General features: G+C 37.2%; 1 protein-coding gene across 3 annotated transcripts in view; it reads right to left on the reverse strand.

The window, feature by feature from the left end:
- The window catches only part of dscamb (Down syndrome cell adhesion molecule b), a 158,705-nt gene continuing 143,516 nt past the window's right edge, over positions 1-15,189 (reverse strand). The window contains exons 27-33 of one of the 3 annotated variants that reach the window (XM_051129523.1): positions 14,878-15,054; positions 14,711-14,741; positions 14,512-14,627; positions 14,254-14,397; positions 11,700-11,897; positions 9,599-9,901; positions 1-3,525 (exon numbers count right to left, since the gene is read on the reverse strand). In XM_051129523.1, coding sequence (XP_050985480.1) covers positions 3,152-3,525; positions 9,599-9,901; positions 11,700-11,897; positions 14,254-14,397; positions 14,512-14,627; positions 14,711-14,741; positions 14,878-15,054 — 1,343 coding nt within the window. In that variant the 3' untranslated portion in view covers positions 1-3,151. Of the gene's footprint in view, positions 3,526-9,598; positions 9,902-11,699; positions 11,898-14,247; positions 14,398-14,511; positions 14,628-14,710; positions 14,742-14,877; positions 15,055-15,189 lie in introns of all 3 variants that reach the window. The other 2 variants (XM_051129524.1, XM_051129522.1) reach the window with 2 other exon arrangements.

The following is a 15,189-nucleotide window of genomic DNA, read 5'->3' on the forward strand; positions in this document are numbered from 1 at the left end:
TGAAGGAAAGACTCTAGAATGCATGAGGTCTGCCAGTGTCATTACTGCAGATGGAGGAACCTCTTAAGGAGCATAATGTTTGAAGAACAACATTTATTTGAATAGAAATAATCATTTGTAACATTATACATCTTATATTGTTGCCCTATACTGTAGTTTTTCATCAAATCATTGCATCCTTGGCGAATGAAATTAAAAATGTCCTTCAAAAACAAACAAAACAAATTCATAGTAATTCCCCAAATTTTGAATCATAGTATATTGTATGTATATGTCTTTGATAAGGTTTCATAACTCTGTCCAGAATTGTAATAACAATGTCAGCCTTTGTCATGAATGTCCTCTTTCCATGTTTTATTTCCTATGAGTTCAATGAGGCCACACAATTTCTGGTCAAGACCATTTGTGTGGTGGAGTTGCCATATCATGGTGGACTGGGATTTTTTTTTAACCTTTAGCAACTCCAGGGATTCAAAATAACTGCATTTAATAGGCAAACCTGTGTAATATCCAAAATACAAAGAGTTATTTTGTCAACACTGGAAGCCTGTAATCTCAGTGTATTTATATTACAGTTTGAATGATAGATTTATCAAGTCACACTATTAACACAACCAAAATTTAGTACACATTGTTTTTGTATCTGATGGTTTTGACTATTGCGATGACACATTTTCTGACAAAATGGAAGGAGGTTGTACAAAATATAAATGAATATTTCTGAATATGTTTAACAGATACACAATATTAATTCATATATAAACATGTATTTCTTAAATTTTGGCATTTTTTATTATATGTTAGTGTGGTGTCTTCTGTCCTCCATGCATCAAACCTTTGTATGTTTTTAACGATAATTTCACTCTACTGGAGTGGGACCACCACTAGAACACCATTGTCAGACACCTGTAACTGAAAGAATTAAGAAAAATGAAAACAAACAAACAAACAAAAAAAAAAAACCTAAAACCACTTAATTCATTTTAATGGAATTCAGTGTAGTTCTTGGAGTTGAGCTGGAGGTGTCCAGATGAACATGAAGACTGCAATTACAATGTTTTACTAAACAGATCTGAAGAAAAAGTAAGTTTTACTGTAGCTGCAGGTTTAACTTATTCATGTTAGTTTGGAACAACTGTAACGTTTCCTTTTTCTTGAGGCATTTGACTGTTTGTTTGTCGGAAAGTGTTTTTAATAAAACAGCATCCCAGAAAAGAAAATTTTGATTTGCTATAGTGTGAGTGCATTAATGACTGCATGTGCTGGTTTCCAGCTGACTGAGGAGAAATCCACACAAACAGCAGAGCTCCTCCTACAGGCAGTAGTCAGAGCTCAAATCGTAAGCATTTCAAAAGACATTGCAGTGCCACCTGTTGGTTATGGATCGTGGATGGGCATCTGAGTATGTAAGCTGGTCACAAAACATCCCCTTGTCTTCCCGTGAGCTGGAACCTCTAGATTTTTTGCGTTATGACATTATTTTCCTGACTTAAACTAATTCTGATACTGTAATGCACCAGGATGTTTTACTATAAGATTCTTATTACAGTCATTTTAGATTACTGCCATTTTGACAAGCATCATGATTTACCATTTTGGTCTTTCTATGTTTAAGGCAAGCATCTAACTGATGTCTAGGCTGACATTTGGAACGCAGGCTTGACGACTGAAGACATGAATGGCAAAAACAAATGATCAAGTGGAGCATTAGATATCAGAACACTACTGTGCACTGTAAATGTGTTTTCATCATTCTGTCTGTCTCCTGTCACCATCAGACACGTTTGTCAATTATAGTTTAGAGACCGCGTCATTAGTTTGTCTCTTTATTGTCAATCATCTTCGGGTTTATTTTTCATTATGCATTACTGAATACATTCATATCTGTTAGTACTTCAAGATGTCCAAGAATTACGAAATTATTAGTAAATCCAGTGTCATATTGCTCAATTAAAATATCTTCTCTTTGTTGCGTGTCTTACACAAAACAGGCCACACCATCTACAAACAGGTGAATCAGATACCATTCATTCAAGGAGCTGCTGGAGAAAACGGCAGATAGACATTTACGCTTCTTCCACGGTTCTCTTTGCTTCACACATGCTCCGCAGCTCATCAGATGAAACTACCGTTACGCGTTCACAAAACAGCTCCATAAGTGGAAAAAAAGACAAGAGAACCCAACAGTTTTAATTTTCTAATCAAACCAGATGTGTGCAAACATGACTAAGGACTTTATTTACCAAATCTTTTTTCCCTGTATTATCCACAAATAAAAGTGATCTCTTCATGTGTATGTATATATTTATATTCATATATATATATATATATATATATATATTTATATTTAGATGTATATTATAACATATATTATAACATATAATGTCATAACATATATTATAACATTATATAATCCCTTAGTGTGACAAAAATCTCTTGGAATTCGTTTTTTATTTTCAGGTCCCCATGCAGTCCTTAGAAAGCACAACATTCTGAGACGACTGGAAAATGTGGATGCGCGTCTTCCATGTTGGACTCGTTGTCCTTCCTCCACGTCTTCTGTGATCGACAGACACACCGGCTTGGGAAATGCCGATCGCACCTCATAGTTTCATCAAAACAATAGAGTCATGGATAGAGAAAGAAACATCTTCCCGCAGAGCTGACCACACCCCGCCTTTTTTAAACCATTTTTTGATAATTTTTCTCTATTTTTATATAATAATAATAATGACTATAGAATTATCCTTGATATAAATTCAAAAGTAGTTCCTCTGTCAATTTAAATAAATAATTTTGGCAATCTTCATAACGGTGGTATTTAAAATAAATGAATGATTACGTAAAAAATCCAACTCAGTCAGAAAAGAGGGCAAGAGAAGGTGGTGAGTGAGAGAAAGAAAGTGTAAAAAAACAGCTGAGAGAGTGAGACAGATAGAAAGAAAGAAAGAAAGAAAGAAAGAAAGAAAGAAAGACAGAAAGAAAGAAAGAAAGAAAGACAGATGCAAAGAAAACTATCCACTTTTTTAGGAATTCAGAATGTATGTACAGGACTCATCACGGAATCAGAAAAGCGCTCGTCTTTGCAGCAGGTCCTCACGTGTTTGTGTGTGCGTGACAGTGCAACGTGGTCCATAGCTGTAGTCCTGTGTTATACAAGTGTGTAGGACTTTGCGTAGGGGTTGTTGCTTTGTTTCAGGTGTCCTCTGGAGTCTAGCAGCGATTCCTGGGAGCTGCTGAGTTTGGCGGCCTGGGCCAGATCGCCCGGCTCGCGCTGTGGCAGTGTAGAGGCAGTTCCTGGCTGCCACTGTTGTACTGCCTCTCTGCTGGGGGGACCGGAGGAAGAGAGGGCTGACGAGGGGGTCTCGGAGGGGGTGGGGGCCAGCAACGCTGGCCGCTTCGCCATTCGGCTCTTCTGTGGGTCCATACAAGTCTGTCCTGTGGCCTCTCGACCTGAAGGGGCTGCTCCCCGGTTCAAAAGGAAGTCCATGCGTAGGTAAGGGGGAAGATGGACCAGTTCACCTCCTACGAGACAGGTACAGGGACACGTAAGTGTGAGCACTGTGCAAAGATCAGATTTGCTTTCTACAAATGTGACATATGAGAAAAAAAATGGATACAGAAACTAGCCTTCAAAGGAATGTTTTGGGTTTAAAACATGACAGGACATGACAGAAGAGTTTTAGGATAGGACAAGGTAGAATAGGGTACGAGAGAAAAAGATAAAATATGTTATGATAGAACAGGTCAGGTTTAGGGTAAGATATTATAGGACAGAACAGAATAAGGTAGGTTAAAGGGCAGAATAAAATGTTTAGAAAAGGACAGATTTCTTATATGGTATGACATGGCATGTTAGAAGTGTATAGGTTAGGTTTAGGGTAGGACAGGACAAGACAAATTTACTATTGGGTAAAGTAAGATATGTTTAGGATAGGATAGGACATAATTGTTTTAGGGTTATATAAAGTAAGACAGAATATGCTAGGAGGGGTTAGGATAGGTGTAGGGTAGGACAGAATCAGTTAGGTTTAAGGTAGGATAAAGCAGGAAAGGAGAGAGCAGAATAGGGTTGGTTAAAGGGAAGGATAAAATACGTTTAGAAAAGGATAGATTTGTTTCATGGTAGGATAGGGTATGTTAAGTGTGTATAGGTTAGGTTTAAGGTAGGGCAGGACAGGACAGGACAAAACAGATTTACTATTGGGTAGAGTAAAATTTAGGTTTAGGATAGGATAGGACAGATTTGTTTGAGGGATGTATAAAGTAACAGAATATGCTAGGGTGGGTTAGGTTAGGTGTAGTGCAGGATAGCTTGGGTTTAAGGTAAAATATTACAGGACAGAAGAGGGTAGGTTTATGATAGGATAGGTTGGGTTAGGATAGGATAGGTTTGTTTTAGGGTAGAACAGGGTAATATGTTAGGAGGGGTTAGATTAGGTTTAGAGTAGGATATAATATGAAAGGTTTACGGTAGGACAAGGCAGGAAAGGACAAGGCAGAAAGGGAGGAAGGGAAGGATAAAATACATTTAAAAAGGATAAATTTGTTTTATGGTAGGACAAGGTATGTTAGGAGTGGATAGGTTAGGTTTAAGGTAGGTAGAGTAGGGTAGGACATGACAGGACAGGATAGGTTTATGACAGGATAAAGGTAGGTTAGAATAGGATAGGTTTGTTTTAGGGTAGAACAGGGTAAAATGTTAGGAGGAGTTAGGTTATGGTTAGGGTTGGATAGAATTTGTTAGGTTTAAGGTAGGATAAGGCAGGAAAGGACAGGGCGTACTGGAGTAGGTTAAGAGACAGGATAAATCTGTTTAGAAAAGGATAGATTTGTTTTATGGTAGGAAAGGGTATGTTAGTAGTGTATAGGTTAGGTTTAGAGTAGACAGGACAGGACAAGACAGATTTACTATTAGGTAGAGTAAAATAGGTTTAGGATGGGATAGGACAGATTTGTTCTAGGGTTATGTAAAGATAGAATATGTTAGGAGGGATTAGGTTAGGTGTAGTGCAGGATAGATAAGGTTTAAGGTAAAATATTATAGGACAGGGTAGGTTTATGATAGGATAAGTTAGGTTAGGATAGGTTTGTTTTAGGGTAGAACAGGGTAATATGTTAAGAGGGGTTAGATTAGGTTTAGAGTAGGATAGAATATGAAAGGTTTAAGGTAGAACAAGGCAGAAAAAGATAAGGCAGAATAGGGAGGAAGGGAAGGATAAAATACGTTTAGAAAAGGATAGATTTGTTTTATGGAAGAACATGGTATGTTAGGAGTTGATAGGGTGGGTTTAGAGTAGGACAGGACAAGACAGAACTACTATTAGGTAGAGTAAAATAGGTTTAGGATGGGATAGGACAGATTTGTTACAGGGTTGTATAAAGATAGAATATGCTAGGAGGGGTTAGGTGTAGTGCAGAATAGCTTAGGTTTAAGCTAGAATATTACAGGACAGGGTAGGTTTATGTTAGGATAGGGCAGGCTAGGATAGGATTGTTTTAGGGTAGAACAGTGTAATATGTTAGGAGGGGTTAGATTAGGTTTAGAGTAGGATAGAATATGTAAGGTTTAAGGTAGGGTAAACCAGTAAAGGACAGGGCAGAATATGGTAGGTTAAGGAGCAGGATAAAGTTTAGTAAATTATATATTTGTTTTATGGTAGGATAGGGTATGTTAAGAGTGGATAGGTTAGGTTTAAGGTAGGACAGGACAGGACATGAGGTAGAACAAGGCAGGAAAGGACAAGGCAAAATAGGGAGGAAGGGAAGGATAAAATACGTTTAGAAAAGGTAGGATAGGGTATGTTAGGAGTGGATAGGTTAGGTTTAAGGTAGGGTAGAGAAGGACAGGACAGGACAGGGCAGGTGTATGATAGGATAGGGTTGGTTAGGTAGGATAGACTTGTTTTAGTGTAGAACAGGGTAAAATGTTAGGAGGGGTTAGGTTAGGTTAGGTTTAGGGTAGGACAGGGTAGGTTTATGATAGAATAGGGTAGGTTAGGAATGGATAGGTTTGTTTTAGGGTAGAACAGGGTAATATGTTAGGAGGGTTTAGAGTAGGATAGAATAGGTTAGGTTTAAGGTAGGATAAGGCAGGAAAGAACTGGGCAGAATAAGGTATGTTAAATGGCACAATAAAATCCATTTAGAAAAGGATCTATTTGTTTATGGTAGGATATGGTATGTTAAAAGTGTATAGGTTAGGTTTAAGGTAGGGCAGGACAGGACAGGACAAAACTAATTTACTAATGAGTAAAGTAAGATAGGTTTGTGATAGGATAGGACCGATTTTTAGGGTTGTATAAAGTAAGAGAATATGCTAGGAGGGGTTAGATTAGGTATAGTGCAGGGTAGATTAGGTTCAAGATAGAATATTACAGGACAGGGTAGGTTTATGATAGGATAGGTTAGGTTAGTATAGGTTTGTTTTAGGGTAGAACAGGGTAATATATTTGGAGGGGTTAGGTTAGGTTTAAAGTACGATAGACTATGTAAGGTTTAAGGTAGGACAAGGCAGAATAGGGTAGGTTAAAGGACAGGATAAAATAGGTTTGTTTTAGGGTAGAACAGAGTAATGTGTTAGGAGTGGTTAGGTTAAGTTTAGGGTAGGACAGAATTGGTTAGGTTTAAGGTAGGCAGGTTTTGGATGGGGTAGGTTTACAGCATTTTACTTTAGGATAGAATAAGACAGAATCTAGGTAGAATCTATATTGGATCTATATTGCAAGGTGTATGGACAGCATAGTTTCAGGATTGGATAGAACAGATTTAGGGCAGGATAGGATAAAATAGTACAGGACTTTTGATCTCCTCTAGAAGCTGAATTAAGGAGAAACTGAGAATCAATAAAGCACTTTCAAATATCATAAAATTCTTGTAAGATCTCAAACCGTCACCTCAGTCTAAGTTTAATCTAATTGGCTGGGTTTAATAAAGTCTATTAAACACATTTAAATGATTATATTTAGGTTGGGTTTAAAAACAAACAAACAAACTGGAAATTAATTAATAGACAGGATTTATAATTAATGTTTATTTATTCATACATTAAAATATTAAAAGATCTCATTTTTGCATTTGCTTGTTTTATGTTTTGTTGCCAGTTGCAATATTAAGGTTTTCTTCAATAGAGCAGATATTTTAAGTAATAGGTGAAAATTGTATATTGTGTTGTCAGTTTTGAACTTGTATTTATACAAAATACATAATACTAAGAAAAGAGGACAAGAGGACAAGAATAAACTTGACCAATACTCAGTGAGAGCTTGAGATGTAGTTTAGTGATGGATTAAAATCTTACAAGAACTTTTTTTTAGACCTGACCTAAATGTAATCATTTAAATGTGTTTGATGGGCTTTATTAAACCCAGCCACTTAGATTAAACGTACACTGAAGTTTTCTTCTCTAAAGCCAATTATGAATGCATCCCTTTAAAAATCAGTCTTTCCACTCTGACTGCTTTATGAACTGATTCAGCTGATTGTTCTTGAGCTCTGTTCCAAAACGTAATGAGCTGACTACACCTGACGCTAGGGGTGTCAACTTGGTCCTGAAGGGCCACTCTCCTGCAGAGTTTAGCTCCAACCTGCCTCAACACACCTGCCAGGAGATTTCTAGTATGTGTAGTAAGACCTTGACTAGCTGGTCCAGGTGTGTTTAATTGGGGTTGAAGTAAAACTCCAGGCGCAGGACTTGACACCCCTGTAATAGATTAATCATACATTTCAAAGTTATCTGGGTGATTGGCTACTGGAATATTGTGACTTTGAGCCAGTACAATCATAGGGCCTATAAATGACAGAGTGCAGTATTATATAAACTCTTTACAATAAGAACAGCGCTTGACGTTGATATCACATTCAGCGACTCCATTGTGATAGTAAACTGCTGTTTTGTAAAGACAGACAATACCTCCCCAGCACAGGATGCAGATCGCCCCTGTTTGCCCTTACAGAACAGTGCCAAGTGCTCTCACTAACCAAAGGCTTCCTGTCTGGGGGCACAGTGACTAGATACAGTCACAATGAGAGTAACACTAAACTCTGACCAGTAACTCAAGAACCGTCTGGGGCTGAAATCAGCCTTGGGTGGCCCAGACGCAGGACACGTTAAGCCCATTGATGCAAAAAGAACATGGCAGTGTGTTTGGACAACAGCCTTCAAGCCTGTACCCATCAACACAGGAATTGATAGCACACACTGCAAGAGGGACAGCTGACTGGTCAACAGGTAAACTGAGGAACGTGTGGAAAACGCATGAGAAAAAAAAAAAAAAAATCACTCACATACACTACCGGTCAAAAGTTTGGTATAAGTAAGATTTTTAATGTTTAGAATAGAAGTCTATATGCTCATCAAGGCTTATTTATTTGATGAAAAGTACAGCAAAAATATATTGTAAAAATGTATTCCTGTGATGGCAAAGTTTAATCAAGTCTTTCATTGTCTAATATGGTGATTTGGTGTTCAGTTTTTTAAAGTTATTACTTATGATCAATTATTAATGATATGCTGATGAGGCTACATTTTTCCCTACATTTTTGATTAATAGAAAGTTCAAAAGAACAGCATTTATTTGAATCTTTTGTAAGATTATAAATGTCTTCACTGTCACTTTTGTTCATTTTTTTCTTCAAATGCATCCTTGCTAAAAAAAAATTATTACTGAAATTTCTTAATTTTTATTATTGTTTTTTTTTTTTTTTTTTAACTGTTGAACATTGGTAATAAAAAAAAATGTTTCTTAAGCACTAAACCAGCATATTAGAATTATTTCTGAAAGATCATGCAACACTACAAACTGGCTACTGAAAATTACATTTTAAAAATGTATTTATTTAGGAAACTTTTTTTTAACATTGTAACGATATTCCACGATACTACAGTATTACAGTATTATGATATTTACTGTATTTTTCATCAAAAACATGCAGACTTGTTTTCCCATCATAATTAATTTAATTTATAGATACAGTTGAAACCAGAATTTTACATACAGCTTGCAGAATCTGCAAAATGTTAATTATTTTACCAAAATAAGAGGGATCATACAAAATGCATGTATGCAGTACTGACCTGAATAAGATATTTCGCATAAAAGATGTTTATATACAGTCCATGAGAGAAAATAATAGTTGTGCATTCAGGTAACAACATAGTATTAAGAATAAAGTGTATGTAAACTTTTGAACTGTTTTTATAAATTCAAATATTATTTTCTCTAGTGGACTATATGTAAACATCTTTTATGTGAAATATCTTATTCAGGTGAGTACTAAATAAAAAAAATGACATACATTTGGTATAATCCCTCTTATTTTGGTAAAATAATTAACATTTTTGCAGATTCTGCAAGATGTATGTAAACTTTTGACCTCATTGTACAAAATTTACTAATAAATGTGATTGGTGTATGTGTGTACTGAATACGGACACTAGTGTTGCTGTTCCAAAGATGTTTACACACTGGAAAGCTCTTGCTGAGCTTCATTTTGATACAGCAGTGCAGTTTGAAACCAAGCGGGAATAAAGCAAATTGGTTTTCCGAAAGCACAACTAGAGATCTGGTGCTACCCCATGTTTGTAGACGGGTCTTACCGGGTCTGTGTGCTTTGGGCACGGCCATGTTCATGACCCGGCTGGCATCTTGTGGTTTGGGTGGGGAGGCGGTAAATCTGCAAATGCCTGACTCTGACGGCGTGCTGGATGTCAGGCTGTCTGTGTAGTCATTGGTGCCGGCCGTCATCTGTTCGGAGGATGTGTCTGAGATGAAGCATTCTGTGATTGTGAACTTAGCGTGTCTCAGCTGTTCCTCCATCTTAGCATGTTCGTAGGCACGGGCTAACTCCTCATACGTGGAGGAGGCGCTTTCTGTAGACACCATACTGCTGCGAGCACGATCTGTGTGAGAGAGAGCACACGGCATTATATTTTGCAAAGCTTTTGGTCCACTTGGGATACATGGGATGCTATTGCAATGTCTGTTTAAGGGGTCATCTTTTTTCATTTTATTTTTTATTCTGACTTCTATTAATATATTCTACTGATTCTGTCACACCGGTCAAATATTTCTTGTCTTCTGTGGAGACACTCTCTAATATGACTGGCTAACCTCTTTCCTGTGAAACTAGAAGCACAGTTTAATTAAAGATTGTAGAGTTTTCTGTTGGGTCCAAATATAGTTGGTGCCAGAATTTTATTTTAAAAAGTCTGTAACACTGGGAGCCAGAAACAGCTAAACGTTTTTACCCATAAGACGTTTGTTCATCTTTAAAACACAAATTAAGATTTTTTTTTTTATATTCTCTCACCACGTTTGTCCACTCATTTAAACACCACACAACCAAAACTTTCATGCAACAAAAAGTACTGTACAAAAAAACATCTCAGAAATAGTAAAATAGGTATAATATAATATAAAAATATTCAGATATAACAGCTCTAATCTCCTAACTTTAACCATTAGGGCACAATGGGGGTAAAGGCACACCCTAAGAAAAAAATGTGCTTTTCACTGCGCCCAAAGTGTATGATTGGAGAAAATTTATATGTTTGTGTTGAACATTTATGAAACAACAGATTTTGTGTGAAAATAAATCATACAAGTTGTTTATTTTGTTTAAAAATCTTATAAATGTTTGAGGTGCCAAGGGGGTACTTCAAAGCATTGAAGGAGATCCCATAGTAATTTAATATAGATTTTCAGTACTAACAACAAATTATATTTTATTATATGATATGATTAATAGCATGTTTTTAAATATGATGGTTTCATTCTAAAGATGGTGATTAACTCTAAAATGGACCCCAAACATAATATATGATATTTACCATCTGAATCTAACCATGTCATGTCAACAATGGAAACGTCAGCCATATATTAATTATCATGTTATTAATTATTGTGTCTTTTAGCCCCAACAGCAGGGGCGCTTTTTACCCCAAATAACATTCTTTTACATATTCTTTTGTTATTTAAAACTGCTGTTTTAATTATCTTAAACACAACTGAAAATTATTAAGAAGAACTGTGTCTCAAGATATATTCAAGAATTTTAGCGATTCTCATTTGCTACTTAAATCTACAACAGTTTTTTAAAAATCAAATATTAGATCAAGTATGCACCGAATCAACTTTGCGCTGCTGTCCACGATTGTGTCAAGGATCAGACAAATTTGCACGTGTATCTTGGAAAGCGGATGTTTTGGAAAGTGCTACGCCACGTTTTTCTGCCATATAGTAGTCTAGAGGAAAATAATATCAAAGGTGCCTTTTACCTCGGGCGCCTTTAGCCCTGTTATAACCTACTGCCTGTACATATCTTTACCACATTTTAACTTTAGTTTGTCAAAATATTGCACCCTTTCCTGCTTACCAAGCCCTTCTTTATATAATTTAGCAGCTTCCACATATTTTGACGTGGTTTAGACAGCATAAGTTAGCAGAACAACATATTCAGTAGTACATTAACCGTGCAAACCATGCTGTTGTTTACATCCGAGTATCACCAATATGGACGTGTATCCGGATAACAAATCGTGATATAAGTGCAAACCCTCTATTGGCAAGTGAGGTTTTTTTCAGAGTTGGAGGTGAAATCTGCAGGACAGCAGCTCTCTAGGACTGAGCGTGCCTGACATAGAACATCATAATATTTTTCATTGTATGATTCCTTCAACTGAAGCGTTTAGCTGTTACCTGTGTCCTGAGAGGGACTGACACTGTAACTGTCACTCTCTTTGTCCACTGAGCCCGTCGCACGGGGTGTGGGCAGCCTCCAGTCAGTAGTGAGAGTGTGTGAGGAGACGGGAGGGTGCGGGCGGTTCAGGGTCCACTGGCTGGCGTATCGACTGCGTGTGGCGGGACCTGCTTTAGCTGTGCGGCGGGCAGTGGGGTCTAAGGAAACAGAGACAAACAGTACACGTTAATACAGCATGAAATGACCAGTGCAAAGTGAACCAAATCTCTGACCTCCCTTAAAAAGAAACTACGGTGGTTATACTACAGTGTAGTGATGGTATCAGATGATGATACTATGATACTGAAACATTACCAGACAAAAACCTCAATACGATTCTTTCCCACCTTTGAAACGCCATAAAAAAAGTATGGCTTTGAATGACATTAGGGTGAACATGACAGAATTTCATTTTTGGATAAACAATTCATTTAAGTCAACGCTGGCGAATCCACCTGAATCATCAATGTCTGTAATCATGACCCGTGTCAGAGAAATGTTCCTTTTCAGTTCAGCTTCGCTGAAGCTGTCAGTGAGAAGAAAGAGCTGATATTCACTTCCTGTGAACTCAATTAAACCGTTCATGTGCTGTACATGTTATTCAAATCATAGGACTGGATAGAGGCAACCTCAATATTCTTTCAGGTCACACTCAATGGCACGATGTGAAATGAATGCATGTTTATGATGATTATTTAGGATAACAGACATTTTAAGAAGATATAGACTGCATTACAGTTCTATACCAATACTGCACAAAGAGCCTTGATTACAAACAAAAAATGTGCTTTTGCATAATTAGTAAGGGTGCAAAAACAAAAGGCTGGGAACCACTGGTATATTGTATCATTAGGAACCCAATTTTTGAAAACTGAAACAGAAAAAAATAATAAATAAAAAATAATATCAGAATTCGTATTTTTTGTTACACTATGTTAAATAGTGAAATTTTGATCTAACAAACTATATACAGTCATTGCCAAAAATATTGGCACCCTTGCAATTCTGTTAACACTTCTCTCAGAAAATTGTTCCAGTTGCAAATATTTGGGTATTTACGTGCTTATTGTTTTTGTTTGCACTGCAACAACACAAAAAAACACAGAAGAAAAGTCAAACTTAAAACTTCACACAGAACTCAAAAATGGACTGGACAAAATTATTGGCACGTTGTCAAAATTGTAAGAAATAATTGCTTTTCAAGCATGTGATGCTCCTGTAATTTGTATTTAGACACACCTGTGGCAAGCAACAGGTGTGGGCAATATAGTAATCACACTTGCAACCAGTTAAAATTGAGAAAAGTTGACCTCAACCTTTGTGTTGTGTGTCACACTGAGCATGGAGAAAAGAAAGAAGTGTAAAGAGTTGTCTGTGGATTTGAGAAAAAAAAATTGTGGAAAAACATGGACAATCTCAAGGCTACAAGTCCATCTCCAGAGATCTTAATGTTCCTGTGTCCACTGTGCGCAATATCATCAAAAGGCTGACATCCCATGGCACTGTAGCTAACCTCCCTGTACGTGGACGGAAGAGCAAAACGAATGAAAAATTACAACAAAGGATAGTTTGAATGGTGGATAAAGAACCCCGATTACCCTCGCCATCTGAATGAAAAGGGACGCTATGGTAGGACCCAGGACGACACCACTGCTGACACAAAGGCATAAAAAAAAGCAAGGCTGGAGTTTGCCAAAACTTATGTGACAAAACCACAATCCTTCTGCGAGAACGTACTGTGGACAGATGAGACAAAATTAGAGCTTTTTGGTAAAGGACATCATGGCACTGTTTACAAAAAAGAAATGAAGCCTTCAAAGAAAAGAACACAGTCCCTACAGTCAAACATGTTGGAGGTTCAAAGATGTTTTGGGGTTGCTTTGCTGCTTCTGGCACTGGATGCCTTGACTGTGTGAATGGTATCATGAAACCTGATGATTACCAAAGAATTTTGGGGCGTAACATAGTGGCCAGTGCCAGAAAGCTGATCCCATAGAACACCTGTGGAGAGATCTCAAAACCGCAGCTGGGAGAAGGCATCCTTTAAATCTGAATGATTTGGAGCAGTTTGCAAAAGAAGGAAGCGACTGATTTGGGTGCCAATAATTTTGTCCAGTGCATTTTTTTTGGGTTCTGTGTGGAATTGTATCAGATTTGACTTTTCTTCTCTGTTTTTTTTTGTTGTTGTTCCAATGCAAACATAAATAAATAAATAAATAAATAAATAAACAAACATGTGAGTACCAAAACATTTGCATAAATGTTCTGAGAGAAAGGTTGCATTTTCTGACAAAATTGCAAGAGTGCCAATATTTTTGGCCATGACTGTGTATGTGTGTGTGTGTGTGTATATATATATATATATATATATATTTTGACCTCAACAGTTTGTTGAGGTCAAACACAGTGTATAACTGACTTTGTTTCTATTCAGTAATCTCCACAAATTGGCAGCTTTATGAGAATTTATGACATCAGCATAACCAAGCAGACTAGTTCAATTCTTACTTGTACCAGGTCTAGCATCAGACACGTCTACTAGTGGTCCAGTGGCCTGAGACAGAGACTGGTAGTGCACTGTATGGGTGACGGTTGAAGATTTCTGTTTAGATGTTTCTCCAAAGTCATTGTCCGTCAACAGCACCGTGGATCGGTCATCTAAAAGACAAAGGCAGACAAGCTAATGAAAGTAGAGAAGACCACCATCAAGCAATATACAATCAGGGCCTTTAGGGAAAAGCAAACCACTAACATTACACAATGGTCTCTTACCAATTGTCTCCATAGTATCTCTCTCCTCGATGAGTAGCTGGGCACGTGGGATATCAATGTGCATCCTCAGAGTCTGCTGCTGTTTGTTCACAGTGTCTGGTGTACGTGCATTTTTACTGGAGAAACAACATAAAACAATTACATGCACTAATTTAGGACAAACTGCACTGATTTATAATTCAATACCATAGTTATTTACCTCATTAGCATCTCTGCCAGGCTCTTTGCATCTGTTGAAAAAAAAAAAATAGCAAGTTATGAATTGGACAAATGTATTTAATATTAAGAGTGTATTAAGAAATGTTTTGGAGTATCCTCAAGCAGTTATGATGTTCTTTTTGCTAGATATGGCATCTGTCCACACACCTCGTAATCTCTTGAGCCTCTGCTCTCTTCTTCTCCTCCTCAATACCAGAAGTACAATGAAGACCATGGAAATTGCCACCAGAATGCAGATGATTGTGACCATCATCTTAAGTCCCTCATTGCCCTGCCTGTTCTCCTGGCTGGGGTCCACAGTCTTTGGTAATGGAGCAATTGTGCCTGGAGATAGAAGATTGAGCAGCTGATTTTTAAAATCCTGGTCATAATCAAGTTTTGTCCAATTCAAATTTGTAGTTAATATTTTGCAGGTTTATGCTGGTTAGTTCTGATTTAGTGCTGGTGTCACAGCTGGTC

The sequence above is a fragment of the Labeo rohita genome, chromosome 15, assembly GCF_022985175.1.
Source record: "Labeo rohita strain BAU-BD-2019 chromosome 15, IGBB_LRoh.1.0, whole genome shotgun sequence".
Taxonomy (NCBI): domain Eukaryota; kingdom Metazoa; phylum Chordata; class Actinopteri; order Cypriniformes; family Cyprinidae; genus Labeo; species Labeo rohita.